This window comes from Cetorhinus maximus, chromosome 6, assembly GCF_964194155.1.
Source record: "Cetorhinus maximus chromosome 6, sCetMax3.hap1.1, whole genome shotgun sequence".
NCBI lineage: Eukaryota > Metazoa > Chordata > Chondrichthyes > Lamniformes > Cetorhinidae > Cetorhinus > Cetorhinus maximus.
In genome coordinates, this window is record NC_135884.1 from 123,015,294 (window position 1) to 123,030,885 (window position 15,592).

Genomic DNA, 15,592 nt, shown 5'->3' on the forward strand with positions numbered 1-15,592 from the left:
CCATATTTTCTACATTATGCAGAACATGATGAAGAAGCACAGCCAACCCATAAGAATTGGATTTTCCTCTTCTGACCTTGGTCACTTAAGCCTTCACATCAATGACTAGTTGGATATTTTCCCGACAGGAGAGCAGATGAAGACTATGCACAGGAATTTACAAATATGCAAAAGTATCTGCAGATGTGAGTCCTAGCAATTACAAGAATGTCACTTTTCATTTCACAGGCGCACCTCTTGAGATTTTGTGAGGTGATCAAACTGTACTGCCTACAGGACTCTTTTTCATAGTAGCAGCCATCTTAGTCCTATTGAAAACTGGGATTCTTCTTTCAATTCACAGACAACCCAGCTACAGTACCACACAATACAAATACTGTATAGGCTTGCACTTCAAGCATTTCCACTTAGAATTGCTGCTGGTATTTTTGGAATCATATTGAGCAAGAACAGGCACCCTGAGAAGGAGAAAAAATATTGATTTCCATCAAACCTGCAAGGAAGAACTGATATAATTCTGATCAGTTTTCATTGGAAACAAAGATATACAAAACTCTGTTCTGAGCAGTAAACATTTAACTAAAATAATTGAAAACGTCAGTTTATTTTTGGTAACATTTTCTTTTTGCTATACTATCAAAATCAACATTCTGAAAATTACACCAAAGTACTGGAAAACTGAAATAGAAACAAAAAAATTACTTGAACTACTCAGCAGAACGTTCTGATGAAAGGTCATCAACCTTAAACATTAACTTTGTTTCTCTCTCCACAAATGCTGCCAGACCTGCTGAATATTTCCATCTTGTTTTTAATTCTAAATTTTAGTTGGTTAGGTTAGATTAAGATATTGTAAATGTAAATTTCACTGTAAAACAACCCAATTTTGTTTAAGATATTTTCAAGCTGTTATTTATGAATACATTCTTATCAAACTGCAAGCAATATATCCACATGTACTGTTTGGATGCTATGTATAAAGTAGTTACAGCATAGAAACGGGCCATTCAGCCCTACAGGTCCATGCATATATGCCCCAAATGAGTCTCCCACAATCCTTCAACCCCATCAACGTATCCTATTTCTTTGTATCTCAAGCACTTATGTAACTTCCCCTTCAATACTTCTATTTTCTGTGTAAAGAAGTTCATCCTGAATTCTCCATTGAATTTATTAGTGACTCTCTTATATTTATGACCCTCAGTTCTGGTCTTATCCTCAAGTGAAAACATCCTCCCAATGTCTACCCCATCAAACACCTTCATAATCTTAAAGATCACCCTTGGCCTTTTTTTCTAGAAGAAAGGGATCCAGCCTATTCAATTTTTCCTGTTGATATAACCTCTCTGTTCTACTCTTTTCTAGAAAAAAGGAGTCCAGCCTATTCAATCTTTCCTGTTGATATAACCTCATTTTTCTACTACCGTTTCAGAAAGTCTTTCTTATTCTTTCTCTAGTGCCTCGTTTTTTATATAATATGGAGACCAGAGCTGTTCACAGTATGCCAAGTGTGATCTAACCAAGGTTCTACATTAGTTTAACATAACTTCTTGCTTTTCAGTTCTATCCCTCTGGAACTGAAACCCAGTGCCTTGCTTTTCTGTGGCCATGTTAACCTGTGTTGCTTCTTTGAATGATTTGTGTATCTCTATCTCCAACTCCATCTGCTGCTCTGCCCCATTTAGAGACTTGTTTTCCAATGAGCATGTGGCCTCCTTATTCTTCCTACCAAAATGTACCACCTTACGCTTATCTATATTGAAGTTCATTTGCCAATTACTTGTCCATTCTGCAAGTTTATTCATGTCTTCCTCAGTTTATTAATATCTTCCTTTTAGCTGCCCTTTCTTGTGAGGTAGCATTGCACCAGAGCAGTTATTGCCAAAGCTGGCCATGGTAATATCACAACCTTGAAAATGGTTGGGCAAAAGAATATTTAACAATTATAAAGCCTATAGTAACAAATCAGTAGCAGCAATAACAGAGCTTGATGAATAAAGCCTATTAAATTTCTAAAGGGGTCTGTTTATGTTAATGATAGAGTGAGTCGAACACATAAGGTAAGGATTTAATCCAATGACTATAAATAGAAACAGTATTACACTGAAGGGTTAGATCATTGCATTTGATATAGTACAATATCTTCAGGCACACGAGGCAATAGATCTTTTAATTATGCAGCAATTTTCAAATCAATTAACATGGGGAAGGCGGTGGTGTAGTGGTATTGTCACTGGACTGGTAATCCAGAAACCCAGGGTAATGCTCTGGGGACCCAGGTTTGAATTTGAATTCAATAAATATCTGGAATTAAAAGTCTAATGATGACCATGAAACATTGTCAATTGTCATAAAAACCCATCTGGTTCATTAATGTCCTTCAGGGGAGGAAATCTGCTGCCCTCACCTAGTCTGGCCTACATTTGACTCCAGACCCACAACAATGTGGTTGACGCTTTTTAAAAAAAAAAAGCCCTCTGAACAATAATTTGGGATGGGCAATAAAAGCTGGCCTGGCCAGCAATGCCCACATCCCATGAATGAATAAAAAAAAAGTTTGATACTGCTAGGATTACCTTTGTTCTTACTATTAAAAAATATTATTTGACTCATTTGTCGAGTAGGCCTCGAGCTCTGGAACTGCAGAACCAAGACTGCATTGCAGTGTACGGCAACCTGTTTATAATATATGCTTCATGATTTATATTACTGAGAAAATTACTTTGGAAAAATTATTGCTGCATGTTGTTTTCTTTCTTTCCCTCTTCCAATCTTGTCCCCCAGCACTGGACACTAGCTCCTGTTGAGAAGGCAGGAAAAGATGTTGTATAGAAGATTAGGGATGCTGGCTCATGCCTGAGTTAGTTGCACAGCCTGAGACTGAGTTAGGGCAGCTAGAGTCGTAGAGTTCTACAGCACAGAAACAAGCCCTTCGGCCCATCATGTCCGTGCCGGCCATCAAGCACCTATCTATTCTAATCCCATTTTCCAGCACTTGGCCCATAGCCCTGTATGCTCCGTGAAACACCGCAGTGCTCATCTAAATACTTAAAATATTCTTTATTTTTTCCTTCCACTATATGCTTGCCCCTCACATTGGTAACTCAATTTGTGGAATTGTTGGCATGCACTTGCAACCTATCACACTGTCATCCAACTCAATGAAACTCATACTCCCACAGGTTGCAGAAGCTACCAAGCACCAATAGAGAATATATGAAACTTGTGTAGTACACTATGACAACACCTTGAGTATTATCGCATGTAACTGCTCAGCAACAAAGAGCCAAAACCTGCTTGTTGGTAGGATGAGTTTATTTCTGAAACTCTTAATTTTTCTGGTTTGTTTAGAGCTCTCCGCTGTAAGGACTGTCTCTTTAACCACAACTAAGTGTATTTTCTTCACTTTTAAGACTTTTCTTTGTATTAAGATGCATCTTGGTAAAGAAAATACTTTGAAGTAAAAAGTTTCTTTCCAAGCAAATAAAAAGATTGTTTTTCGAACGTTTATTAGTTTGTCAGCAATTATTGGTAACTGAGGGGTGCCACGTGGGTCAACACCCAATCTGAATAAACCTTGTACTAACGTTTTTTCTTTTACTGGAAGTGTCAGATATGCTGTGAGCTGGTATTTAATTTAATCACATTATCGATAAACTGTTCGACTTCCAGCAAAATGGATTCGGTTTGTTGTGCCGGAAGATAAAATACTTTGTGCCCCTTCTTACCTTGCAAAAGAAAAGGACAGTGGCATTCGTTGCTTTCTGATTGGGGTGCTGACATGGTGTAATTAAATCGTGATTTATTTTTTGGTGGATTCTTTTGGGGTTTTCTCTGCTATTGGAAACTCGTGTCAAATTTAAAGACTCCAGTGAGCGGATCTCTACATCTTCTAATTGGGATGGGTGCTGTTATTATGAGCTGCAAAGCCAGCTGGTCCCCACATCTTTTAATTGGGCTGGGGGTTCCAGTCGGAGTGTCTCGAAGTGACATTCAGCAGCACACTTGTACATCTAATAAACCGTGGGCTCGTAATCTCGCTCCTGACACCAGATATTTTAACAATCTTGCGAGATTTTGCTGTCCTGAGTGCTGCCAACCATAACTTGCAGTTGGCGATTTCGGTGCCATGTGATCTATATTGTCTGCAACAAGAATCGCTCACAGGAAGGATTTACACGATGCAGTTTAATTTAAAAAGACATTTTGTCGGTTGCAGTCCTTGCCTCTCGCTGTCTCTTAGAAGCACCGAAGAAGTAATTTAATGATTTGGAGAATTTGCCTTCGCTTAAAATGAAAATAATTTATGGAATGCAAAAAATAATTGGGTTGCAATAATAAACCCTTTACGCTTTTTTTGGGCTATTGTTTGAATTTGACTTTTCGGCAATAGAATTATAAAGAAGACTTGTGTCCAGATGGTGTTTCTCCCGTTGGAACTCTGGTTCTCTTTTTAACAAAGCATCCCTATCAATCATCTTGGAAGATTCCCAACGCACATTATATCAAACACCACACGCTTTGTAGATGTACAGAAAAGAACGAAGTATATGCTATTCACACAAAAAAAGAGAAACAATAAAAAAAACACACACACATGACTCTGCGTGTCATATTTCTCAGGATGACTATTTTTGACAAGCTAAGCTGATCTGATTTGCTGGCAATGGGCCGGAAGAGAAACAGTAGAGCTAATTAGACTCATTGCGAGTTACAGGCGACACACCATGAACATACCCTGATGATTAGAGCTACTGCCATTGCATTTTATGTCTTTTTTTTCCCCACTGAAACAAAACCATGCAGCTCCGGACGAAAATAGTTACCATGACAAGGAAAGATAACCAGAAAACAGCGACCTAACTAGAATAATTCTATTCTGCCTCAAGGCTGGTTTGCCCTTATTGATGAATATATCATCTAACATGCAAGCACACAATCAGAAATTGTTTACGTAATCCACGAAATGAAACAGTTCAATTCTATTAAAAAGAACTGTGGTCATACACACAAAAATGGCCAGCAATGCATGTTACCGTCTTAAAACTGTAACATTTGGTGGTTGCATCGGTTTCGATAAATACAACGCCGTCGTTTAATAGACGCCCTCCTCATTGAAACGAAGGAAGTAGGCCTCCAGCTCTCGAACTGCAGAATACCAATCAATTCGGCGCTAGAAATTGCAATAACAATAAAATAGAATATATGCATTATTTATAAAATCAAATGTAACGGCATACAAAATTGTTTTATTTTATTTTTTAAAAAAGCGGTATCCGTTCGAAGCAACATATATGTTAAAAATTTTAAAAAAAAACCCGCCAGGACAAAACATAAGGATGATGCCAAATCCCAGATGTAAATGTACAGTAAACACTCAGCATCGCTAACACTGACCATTTCCTGAATGCACAGAAGCATGCTCGGTGAAGCTATAAAAAATATCCCAGTGTTGAGAGATTAGCCTGGTCTCTATAGCAGTAACGGATCCGAGCAATGGGATTCTCTAAGTGTACATGAACATTACGCAAGATCCTGCGCCTTCAATCCATCGAGAAGGGGTGAGAGGAACCCTGTTCGCACTAACAGGGTTTTAAAAACAGAACCATCAGGACTCAGGAGAGGGAGAGAGCGATCTCGGAAGATTCCTTGATTCAGCACCATCTACTCCAGACTGCTCCTGAAACACAAAGTATCCTCCCTCCAGCATTAGAGCAATGCTGCAAGATTTGGAAAAAAAAACATCAGGTCTGTTGTTTTTCTCTTGAGGTGTAGAGACGCATTGCTGTGCCAAAAGGCGTAATCCTCCTAACCAACAGAATCTCGTCGTTTCTTTAGAAGATTTCCTTATAAATATGCCAGCATTTTTGAATAATTATCGCAGGCAGTCGAATCCCAGATGACTGGATCTTTGTAGTAACGACCGTTGGTTAATTTTTGGTGGACCCATCATCTTTGTTGAAGGCGTTGCTTGTGTTTCTTCTTTCTTGTTTGTTTCTGTTTTGTTGCCCGGCTTCTTTAATTGTCCAGGCGCCTTCTTGCTCTGAATTGTGATCCTCATTTCATGCATGTCCAGGGGTGGCAGGTTCGATTTTGACGATGGAGGGTCGTATTGTGGAGGTTGGGAAGATGGCAAGGCTCATGGACATGGCATCTGCACCGGCCCAAAGGGCCAAGGAGAGTACGCGGGCTCTTGGAGCCATGGCTTCGAGGTGGTGGGAGTGTACACCTGGCCAAGTGGTAATACTTACCAGGGGACATGGGCACAAGGAAAGAGGCACGGCATCGGAGTGGAGAGCAAGGGAAAGTGGGTCTACAAAGGCGAATGGTGCCATGGTTTCAAAGGACGATATGGGGTTCGGGAAAGCACTGGCAGTGGAGCCAAGTACGAGGGAACCTGGAACAATGGACTACAAGATGGATACGGAACAGAGACCTACAGAGATGGAGGTAGGAGAAGAAAACTTAACTGGTGTCTCAATAAACCGATCTTTTGCGAAATGTAAGGTTGTAGGAGAGAAAAAATGGTGATAGTAATAAAGCTGCACTAAAACGTTTTTTGGGCGTGCCAAAAAGTTGATAATTGGAGGCGTTTGTCTTAAGAGGATCCCGGGACCAATGCCGTATATAATCTATACATTTGTGATTAATTCTGAACCCCCTTCCATTCCAAATCCTAAATTCCAATATGAGGACGTGTGAGGTTCCTAAATCGGCGAATGTGAATCGCTTGTGAAACTGGAGAACTCAATTTCAGGTCCAATTCAAGACGAAAGCCACAATGTTAGGTACCTAACAATAATGGAGACCGAATCGGTGCAAGATCAAGAGACGAAAACTAAAAACGAAGATCAAAATTAATTTCCACTACAGTTAGAAAAAAGTGCAGCCGAGGCAGGACAGAGCCACAGTTTGTTCAGCCATCACCCATTTCTAAAGGTTAAAAAAACTTGGCAAAAACCAAAGGGAATTGTAATAAGGATGATGCTTAATAGGCAGTCGCACAAATAAATAAGATGACAAAATGTTTTCTTGTCAAGTGAACATGGGGTGCAATGCAAGAAATTGATCACCCACAAAAGACCATTATTCATCTGCAATCCCAGATGTGAATGAATGCTTGGTTTTCCCCAGAATCACAAAACCAACATAAGTGAAAACATCATTTTGAAAGAGCACAAAGCAACCACTAAATCGGGCAAGCAAAGAAAACCATAAGGGGTAATCATGACTATTGCAACTGGACTCCAGACAGGAAAGAGGAGACAGGCTGAGGTAAACGCCAAGGTATTGTGATAGGCTAGTGATGACTAGGCAAAGATTTCAAGTTAAGACGCGGGTCTGCTGAGTTTGCAGAAAAGTGTAATTATTGCATCTAAGGTTTCGATTTATTCACTTAAACTCCGATTGTGTTGCCGTTGGCAATCGTACAATACATTTTCCGCATCGTGCTTTGTGGAATAAAATGCGTTTTCCAAACATTCCTCGTGCTGTTGTGATTGTGGAGCTTGTAACCGAAGGAGTAGTGAAGCAATTGGTTGCATGTGCTTCAACTCTGTATGGAATAAGGTAGCACAAGGACTTCAGCCCCATGGCGATGGTCATAGTAATGGTGCGGTGTCACCAAATATCTGTGTACAACATACAGGAGATAGGAAATGACCAGGCTAAAAAAGAACAAGAACACGTTAAGGGAACTGAGAAAAAATATTGATCAATAAAACACGGAATTACAGAGATGTTGGCACAGATTTGAGGGGTCATTGAGCAGGACCAAAAAATATGTGAGGATGCTGAAAGTAACATTTCCCTCTGATGAGTAGATGATAAATTATCAATGCATAAGCAACCATAAACAAGGCTTTATTAGATTATCCGATTACAGAACCCTATGGTTTTAAATTACAAAAAGCAGGATGGGAGCGGAAGTCGGTTCGATGAAAACAAAATCGAACGTAACCAGAAGGATGTCAGAGAATTCATAATTTATCTGATTCCTGCAGCAGACATTGCACAGGGAAAACAATGTCATCTTAAACTGAATTGCGGAGAGCCCGCACCAAAATGATCACAATACTTGCTTTCATATACATGTGGAAATTGACAAACGTATTAATTATTTTTAGTCTTCAGTGCACCGAGCCTGCAGTAAAATATGTCAACTTGAATTAATGTTCAGCTGCTTTCCGTCATTTCTGGAATCATTCGTCCCCTACCACACTATAGGTTTTATGTTGCAGGAAGCGGAGGACAAACGACTTTAACACTTTTAGACCAACCTCTTGCACCAAGCTTTTGACCATCTGCCCTAAAGTCGTTTTATATCTCTGTGTCAAATTTTGCTTCCTGTGAAGCGCCTTGGGACGTTTCATCACAGTAAAGGGACCATATAAATACAAGTTGTTGTTTTATAGTGTGATTACTGGTCCTTTTCGAGATGAGGATAGGAGGAGTAAGTATTTCCATATTAATATATAAACACATGTCCTTTGTCCCACACACTATGAGCTATTTTCTGATCTAGAGCCAGAAATTTATAAGAACTCATCAGTCTACAAACTTTTCTCATCAACAACAATTAATCAGTAATTGACTTTAGGATTTACAGCAATTCAACTGTGTAGCTTAAAAGAACAGGTAATTAAACATAACTAAATCCCAGGAGCACAGTAATGTATATCACATGGTATAACACCCTTTTCATTATAAAACAGGATGCTAACTGACTTATTATGAGAAGCACTCTGGGAAATCTGCTAGTCACCATTGTAAAATATTGGAGAAAATAAACCATGTTTCCAAACATTGTAGGATTATCATAGAATGGTTACAGCTCTGAAGGAGGCTATTCAGCCTGTTGAGTCTGCGTAGGAAAATTAATTTGTTGATGTTGCTATTGGTTTTGCGAATAGGACACTTTCTTCATTTCATTAAAAACATAAAAACCACACGGATGTAAATTTCACACAAAATGCTGCAATCATCAATGCCATTATCACAGTAAATATGGAACAGAAAATATCTTCCATAAAACTGAAAAACTTCAAAGTACCCTGTGAATATCTTGCCTTGAAGTTGTTTCCAAAAACATGCTATTATAGGATTAATAAATTTTCAAACATGTACTCTTTTCAACAATGATTTTGGAATATATTTTTTTTCAAAATGGAGGATAAAACCTTCATGGCTAAAGTGTTAGGATCTGAGTATAGAAACCAAAACATAACACAACAAACAAGTAAAAACTATGCAAATGGGGTCAACTTTAACAGTAATGTCTTATACCTGGAGTAAAAATGAAAATGGAACACAATAAAATTAGGCTGACTGACAGTAGCCATCCATTGCTTAAGTTATGGCTAAGGCACAGATTCTCAAAATCATACTACCTGGGCACATTTGTAACTACCACAAAACTTTTTGCCCTAAGTTAATAGCTTCACACTAAGATATGCACCAGTCACTGTTCTAAAATTAATCCATTACAAAAAAAATCCTTTCAGAATAATTTTGTCGTTCTGCTCAGTGTTGAAAACAATTACTTAAGTTCAAGTTTAAGCAGATGATGATGTTGGCTGAATTGTCATAGAGGTGCTTGAGAGCCCAACTTGAAGATAAAAGGGATCGATTTTTCACTGCCTTTGCCTCGTGTTAATGAGGCAAAATTACCTCAAGATAGGATCTGTTCCAGGATTTTGGCCCAGCGATAGCGTAAGATTGGCGATATATTTCCAAGTCAGGATGGTGTATAGCTTGGAGGGGAACTTGCAGGTGGTGGCATTCCCATGTATCTGCTGCCTTTGTTCTTCTAGATGTCAGTGGTCGTGGGCTTGGAAGGTGCTGTCGAAAGAGCTTTGGTGAGTTGCTGCCGTGCTACTTGTAGATGGTGCACTGCTGCCACTGTGCGTTGGTTGTGGAGGGTTGAATATTTAAGGGAGTAGGCGGGGTGCAATCAAGTGGGCTGCTTTGTGCTGGGTGGTGTCAAGCTTTTTGAGTGTCGTTGGGGCAAGTGGAGAGTATTCCATAACACTCCTGACTTGTGCCATGTAGATGGTGGAGAGGGTTTGGGGAGTCAGAAGGTGAGTTAGCCTCTGCAGAATTCCCAGCCTCTGACCTTCTCTTTTAGCCACAGTATTTATATAGTTCATCCAGTTCCATTTCTGGTCAATGATAACCCCCAGGATGTTGATAGTGGGGGATTCAGCAATGGTAATGCCATTGAATGTCAAGGGGAGATGGTTAGATTCTCTCTTGATGGAGATGGTCATTGCCTGACACTTGTGTGGCACAAATGTTACTTGCCACTTATCAGCCCAATCCTGAATGTTGTCCGGGTTTTGCTGCCTATCAGCATGGACAGCTTCAGTATCTGAGGAGTTGCGAATGATGCTGAACGTTGTGCAATCATCAGTTAACATTGCCAGTTCTGACCTTGTGATGGAGGGAAGTCAGTAATGAAACAGCTGAAGATGGCTATCCTGAGGAACTCCTGCAGCGATATCCCGGGACTGTGATGATTGGCCTCAAACAACCACAACCATCTTCTTTTGTACTAGGGATTCCAACCAATGGAGCATATCCCCCCTGATTCCCATTGACTACAGTTTTGCTAGGACTCCTTGATGCCATGTTCAGTCAAATGCTGCCTTGAGATCAAGGGCAATCACTCTTACCTCACCTCTGGAGTTCAATTCTTTAGTCCATGTTTGAACCAAGGCTGTAATGAGGTCAGGAGCTAAGTGGTTTCAGGAAATGGACTTCTTTTAATATGGAAATCATGGTCCTATGATGTAAATAGGACCCTGATTGCCATTTCAGGAGAATTGGTCAGAGTCGGTATAGGCTCTAATCAGTTCTTTTGGTGATGGAATCAAAGTAGTCTGCCAAAGGTAAGTGTCACATTACTTTTATGGGTCCAGAAGCTGAGCAGTAATATGGGTCACTGCTGCTCCAGTCCAGTCCTCAGCCTCCACAATCACAATTTCTCCAACCCCCAACTGTTGCAGCTAGAAAAGACATGAGCTGACTGCGAGATGCTTGATAAATGAGTAACCAATGAGGTCCATGGACAGCATTGATGGGTTATTCCATCTTTGATTGGCTGAGATAATCAGATTATTTTTGTCTGTAATAGAAATTCCACAGGCATTGGTATGCAAAAAACTCAACAGATACAAGAATCACAGTTTTGCAGAATGTACATATATAATTGTACAAGATGTGAAGTTTGTTCTGGTAAAGTGGGACTGCCTGAAGACTTTTGTTCAGACTTTGCATATAGTGCAGAAATTGTTATTGAGGGAATACAAACTTCCACAATTGTATGAAGAAAGGGAAGATTACTGCTGGAGTCTAAGGAATATTTTGGCAGTTTTAATTGGAGTTATGGTTATAATTTACTGAGTCTGAAAAGTATGATTGGTTTCCGAAATAAATGTGGCAGAAGTAGATCAAATAATAAAAGTCTTTGACTTAAAGTGGTTTAATTACTCTAGTAAATAAAATGTGTAATATAGTGGTTGATGCCTTATTTTGTATTGCTTTTGGTAAAGCTTAAATCTAACTCTTCACAAAGAGGAATTTAAAAACTATTCTCAATAGCAAAGATTGTTGTAGGAACATCCCTTGATCTTAATGTAATTTGGGTACGTTCACCCCCAGGCTATCAGGAAATATATTTGCATTGATCACACCCCCATTCCGCAGATTGCTAGGGATGAAATCGATAACTTGTACTCAATTCCACTGAACCTATCTTCCCCACTATATCACTAGCTATAGAAAAAAATATAAGGACCCAGAATATGTGGCTATCATATGTGGCCATGGAGAATCAAAATTCAGAGGGATAAAGGATACTTTGACACTTGGCTGTCAAAATCCCACAAATTTCAGGTCTTAAAACAGTATTGCTTCCATCCAAGAATAACAGATTTAATGGAGGAGGAGCTTCTGGATGGACACAAACCATATATGCAACAAGCAAGTTATTGTTTCAAATGCTTGTGAAAATGGTTCATTTTAAAACTGTAATTTCACATGGAGATCCCTATTAATTTTTGTTAACAGCCAATTGTCGAAATAAGCCTTCATGATGTTAGACCTACACCAAGTTCCCTTTTAAATTCTGCAGTTAGTGGTCTAGACAGACCAATCACCCTAGCTTTTATAAGCAGGTCGTATGCTGGGCAGGCTGACTAAAAGAAGTGCATAGTTAAAATAACAATTGGGTGGAAATCAGTAGTAACTACTCTGAAGCAACTTGAACAGTGCTGCACCACCCCTCTTTCTGCCGGACATGGGAGAGATAACATGGGAAATGCAATCTATCACTTTGGAACACAGCTTCAATATAACTTCAAAGTATTTACTTGTCTATGATCCTCAAGGATCATGAAGTGCAACAAATGTCCAAAATCTGTTTTTGCCTTTGTGGATGAATGCAGTACTTAGCTATTTAACAGGTTTCAGTTGGGAAATTATCTCCCCACTGTCCCACCCAGCTTTCAATGAAGCTTTCCCTGCAGTTGCAATGAAATGGACTGCACAATGCTTCAGAGTGTAAATAGATGTAATACTGCTCAGGGCATTGCTAACATGGATGTAAATGAGAATATCCATCCAGTAGCCATTTTGTTTGAATTTCATATGAAGATGATGCTTGGGAAATGTTTTCTTCAATAATGTTTCACATTTAAAGGGTCTTCTGTTTTTCATTCCTTTATCAAAGTCCTTTTTTCAACAAAATAGCAATTTATACAAGGGCCTGATTTTGTCATCGTCCTGGGCATTTACAGTGCATTTAATTCCATATTATCCTTCCTATGCATTTGTTGACTTAATTCAATTGTTACTCTGTCTTATTGCAATATTCATAAAAAGCTTGTTTTATTGCTCCTACATTTGGTGACCATGATGATATTGTAAAAATCCAATTGGTTTATTAATGTCTTTTAGGGAAAAAAAACCTACTCTCCTTGTCCTGACCCATATATGATTCCCATCCCCTGCTAACTTGGTTGGTGCTTAACTACCTCTGAAGTGGCCCAGCAAAGCATTCAGATGTATCAAACCACAACTCAGTAGCTCAAGAAGTAGGTCCACCTTCACCTTATCAGTACAATTAGGGATGGGTAATAAATGCCATCCTTGCCAGTGGTGCCTGCATCCTAAGAATGTAGAAAAGAGAAAAATTAACTATCCTGGATGGATTCAGTGGAAGTAGTGCTATTCAAGCTGATTGGATTTTGTGGCTTCTAACAACAATTTTCATGCTCAATTTATTCCTCTATGGGCAAAAATTTGTCACAAATGTTATTAGAACTCTTCCTGAAGCACAAGGCCTGCTGACATCCTCACAGCAAGACTGCTGGAGACTGATCAGAACCATGGTGAGCTCCCGATCAGCAAGATGTTGTCTGAAAAGTTTTCCTTTGGAGCTCGGATATTTACGGCTAATTCTGTATATTTAGTCAAAACAATGTGATACCACTGATATGACTAATCTGTCAGTGTTCTCAACTTGGCCTTTCAAAGAAATCTAAGATGTGGAATCCACCAAAACAAGTCCTACAGGAAGACACGATTTACTGGTAATAATATTTGTTTCTCAAACAAATGCCATTGAACCATCAACCAGCTTGTCATTCATACCCACAGTTTTTGACTAGCTTTAAAGAATATATTTCCCTGGCATTTGGTTGAGCAACTCATACCAGTATAGAAAAATAGCCATTGTGTATGTTACTCTGCTACAAACAGCCAGCCATGTAATCATGGATAAACCTTCAGTTTTGACTGCCCTGCCATCATACCTTGAGGATACTGTGAAAATAAAGGTCACCATGGGAGGGAATGAAGGGGCAAATTCAAAGATAAAACTGACTATTACTTGGACCAATTTTGGTTGACAATAAACTCAAGCCAAAAGCACTGATTATGACAGATATACTTACATATGTTGTCAAAAATCAAATCCATTATGCTAAGTTTCAGTACTTTTTTTTTATTTGCGTTCATGGGATGTGGGTGTTGCTGGCTAGGCTGGCATGTATTGCCCATCCATAACTGCCCTTGTTCAGAGGGCACTTAAGAGTGAACCACATTGCTGTAGGTCTGGAGTTCCAGTACAGGTAGAACACTGGCATCTACCCGGCTATGTGGAAAATTGCCCAAAAATGTCTGGTACACAAAAAGCAGGACAAATTCAACCTGGCCAATTATCACCCCATCAATCTACTCTCCATCATAAGTAAAGTAATAGAAGGGGTCATCAACAGTGCTATCAAGTGGCACTTGCTTAGCAATAACCTGCTTACTGATGCTGGGTTCCACCAGGGCCAATTAGCTCCTGACCTCATAACGGCCTTGGTTCAAACATGGACAAGAGCTGAACTCCCGAGGTGAAGTGACAGTGACTGCCCTTGACATCAAGGCCGCATTTGACTGAATGTGGCATCAAGGAGTGCTAGCAAAACTGGAGTCAATGGGAATCAGGGGGAAAACTGTCCACTGATTGGAGTCATACCTAGCGCAAAGGGAAATGGTTGTGGTTGTTGGAGGTCAGTCACCTCAGCTCCAGGACATCACTGCAGGAGTTCCTCAGGGTACTGTCCTAGGCCCAGCCATCTTCAGCTGCTTCATCAATGACCTTCTTTCCATCATAAGGTCAGAAGTGGGGGTGTTCGCTGATGATTGCACAATGTTCAGCACCATTTGCGATTCCTCAGATACTGAAACAGTCCGTATCCAAATGCAGCAAGACCTGGACAATATCCAGTCTTGGCTGACAAGTGGCAAGTAACATTCGTGCCACACAAGTGCCAGGCAATGACCATCTCTAGCAAGAGAAAATCTAACCATCGCTCCTTGACGTTCAATGGCATTACCATTACTGAATTCCGACAATCAACATCCTGGGGGTTACCATTGATCAGAAACTGAACTGGACTAGCCATATAAATACTGTGGCTACGAGAGCAGGTCAGAGGCTAGGAATCCTGTGATGATTAACTCATCTCCTGACTCCTCAAAGCCTGTCCACCATCTACAAGGCACGAGTCAGGAGTGTGATGGAATACTTCCCACTTGCCTAAATGAGTGCAGCTCCCATAACGCTCAAGAAGCTTGACACCATCCAGGACAAAGCAGCCCACTTGATTGGCACCACATCCACAAACAATTACTCCCTCCATCACTCACACACAGTAGCAGCAGTGAGTACCATCTACAAGGTGCATTGCAGAAATTCACCATGGCTCATCAGTCGGCACCTTCCAAACCCATGACCACTACAATGTAGAGGAACAAGGGCACCAGACACATGGGAACACCACCATCTCGAATTTACCCTCCAAGGCACTCACCATCCTGACTTGGAAATATATCACTGTTCCTTTGCTGGGTCAAAATCCTGAAACTCCCTTCCTAACAGCACTGTGGGTGTACCTACACCACATGGACAGAAGCGGTTTAAGAAGGCAGCTCACCGCCATCTTTTCAAGGGCAGCTAGGTATGAGCAATAAATGCTGGCCAATCCAGCGAAGCCCACATCCCATGAATGAGTAATAGAAAAAGTCACATGCAGGCCAG

General features: G+C 40.1%; 1 protein-coding gene and 1 long non-coding RNA gene across 3 annotated transcripts in view; one reads left to right on the forward strand and one right to left on the reverse strand.

The window, feature by feature from the left end:
* Positions 1–125: 125 nt before the first annotated feature.
* On the reverse strand, positions 126–5,529 carry LOC144682096 (uncharacterized). Its single transcript, XR_013576936.1, has 3 exons — positions 5,398–5,529; positions 1,409–5,173; positions 126–1,342 (listed from the first exon to the last, which is right to left on the reverse strand). It is a non-coding gene; the product is annotated as an uncharacterized LOC144682096 (long non-coding RNA).
* Positions 5,530–5,731: 202 nt separating this feature from the next.
* Positions 5,732–15,592, forward strand: part of jph3b (junctophilin 3b) — a 187,616-nt gene continuing 177,755 nt past the window's right edge. For both annotated transcript variants that reach the window (XR_013576935.1, XM_078544418.1), the window contains exon 1: positions 5,732–6,450. Coding sequence is in view for 1 of the 2 variants with exons in the window: in XM_078544418.1 (XP_078400544.1) it covers positions 6,069–6,450 (382 nt within the window). In the remaining variant the exon portion in view is untranslated. The remainder of the gene's footprint in view (positions 6,451–15,592) is intronic.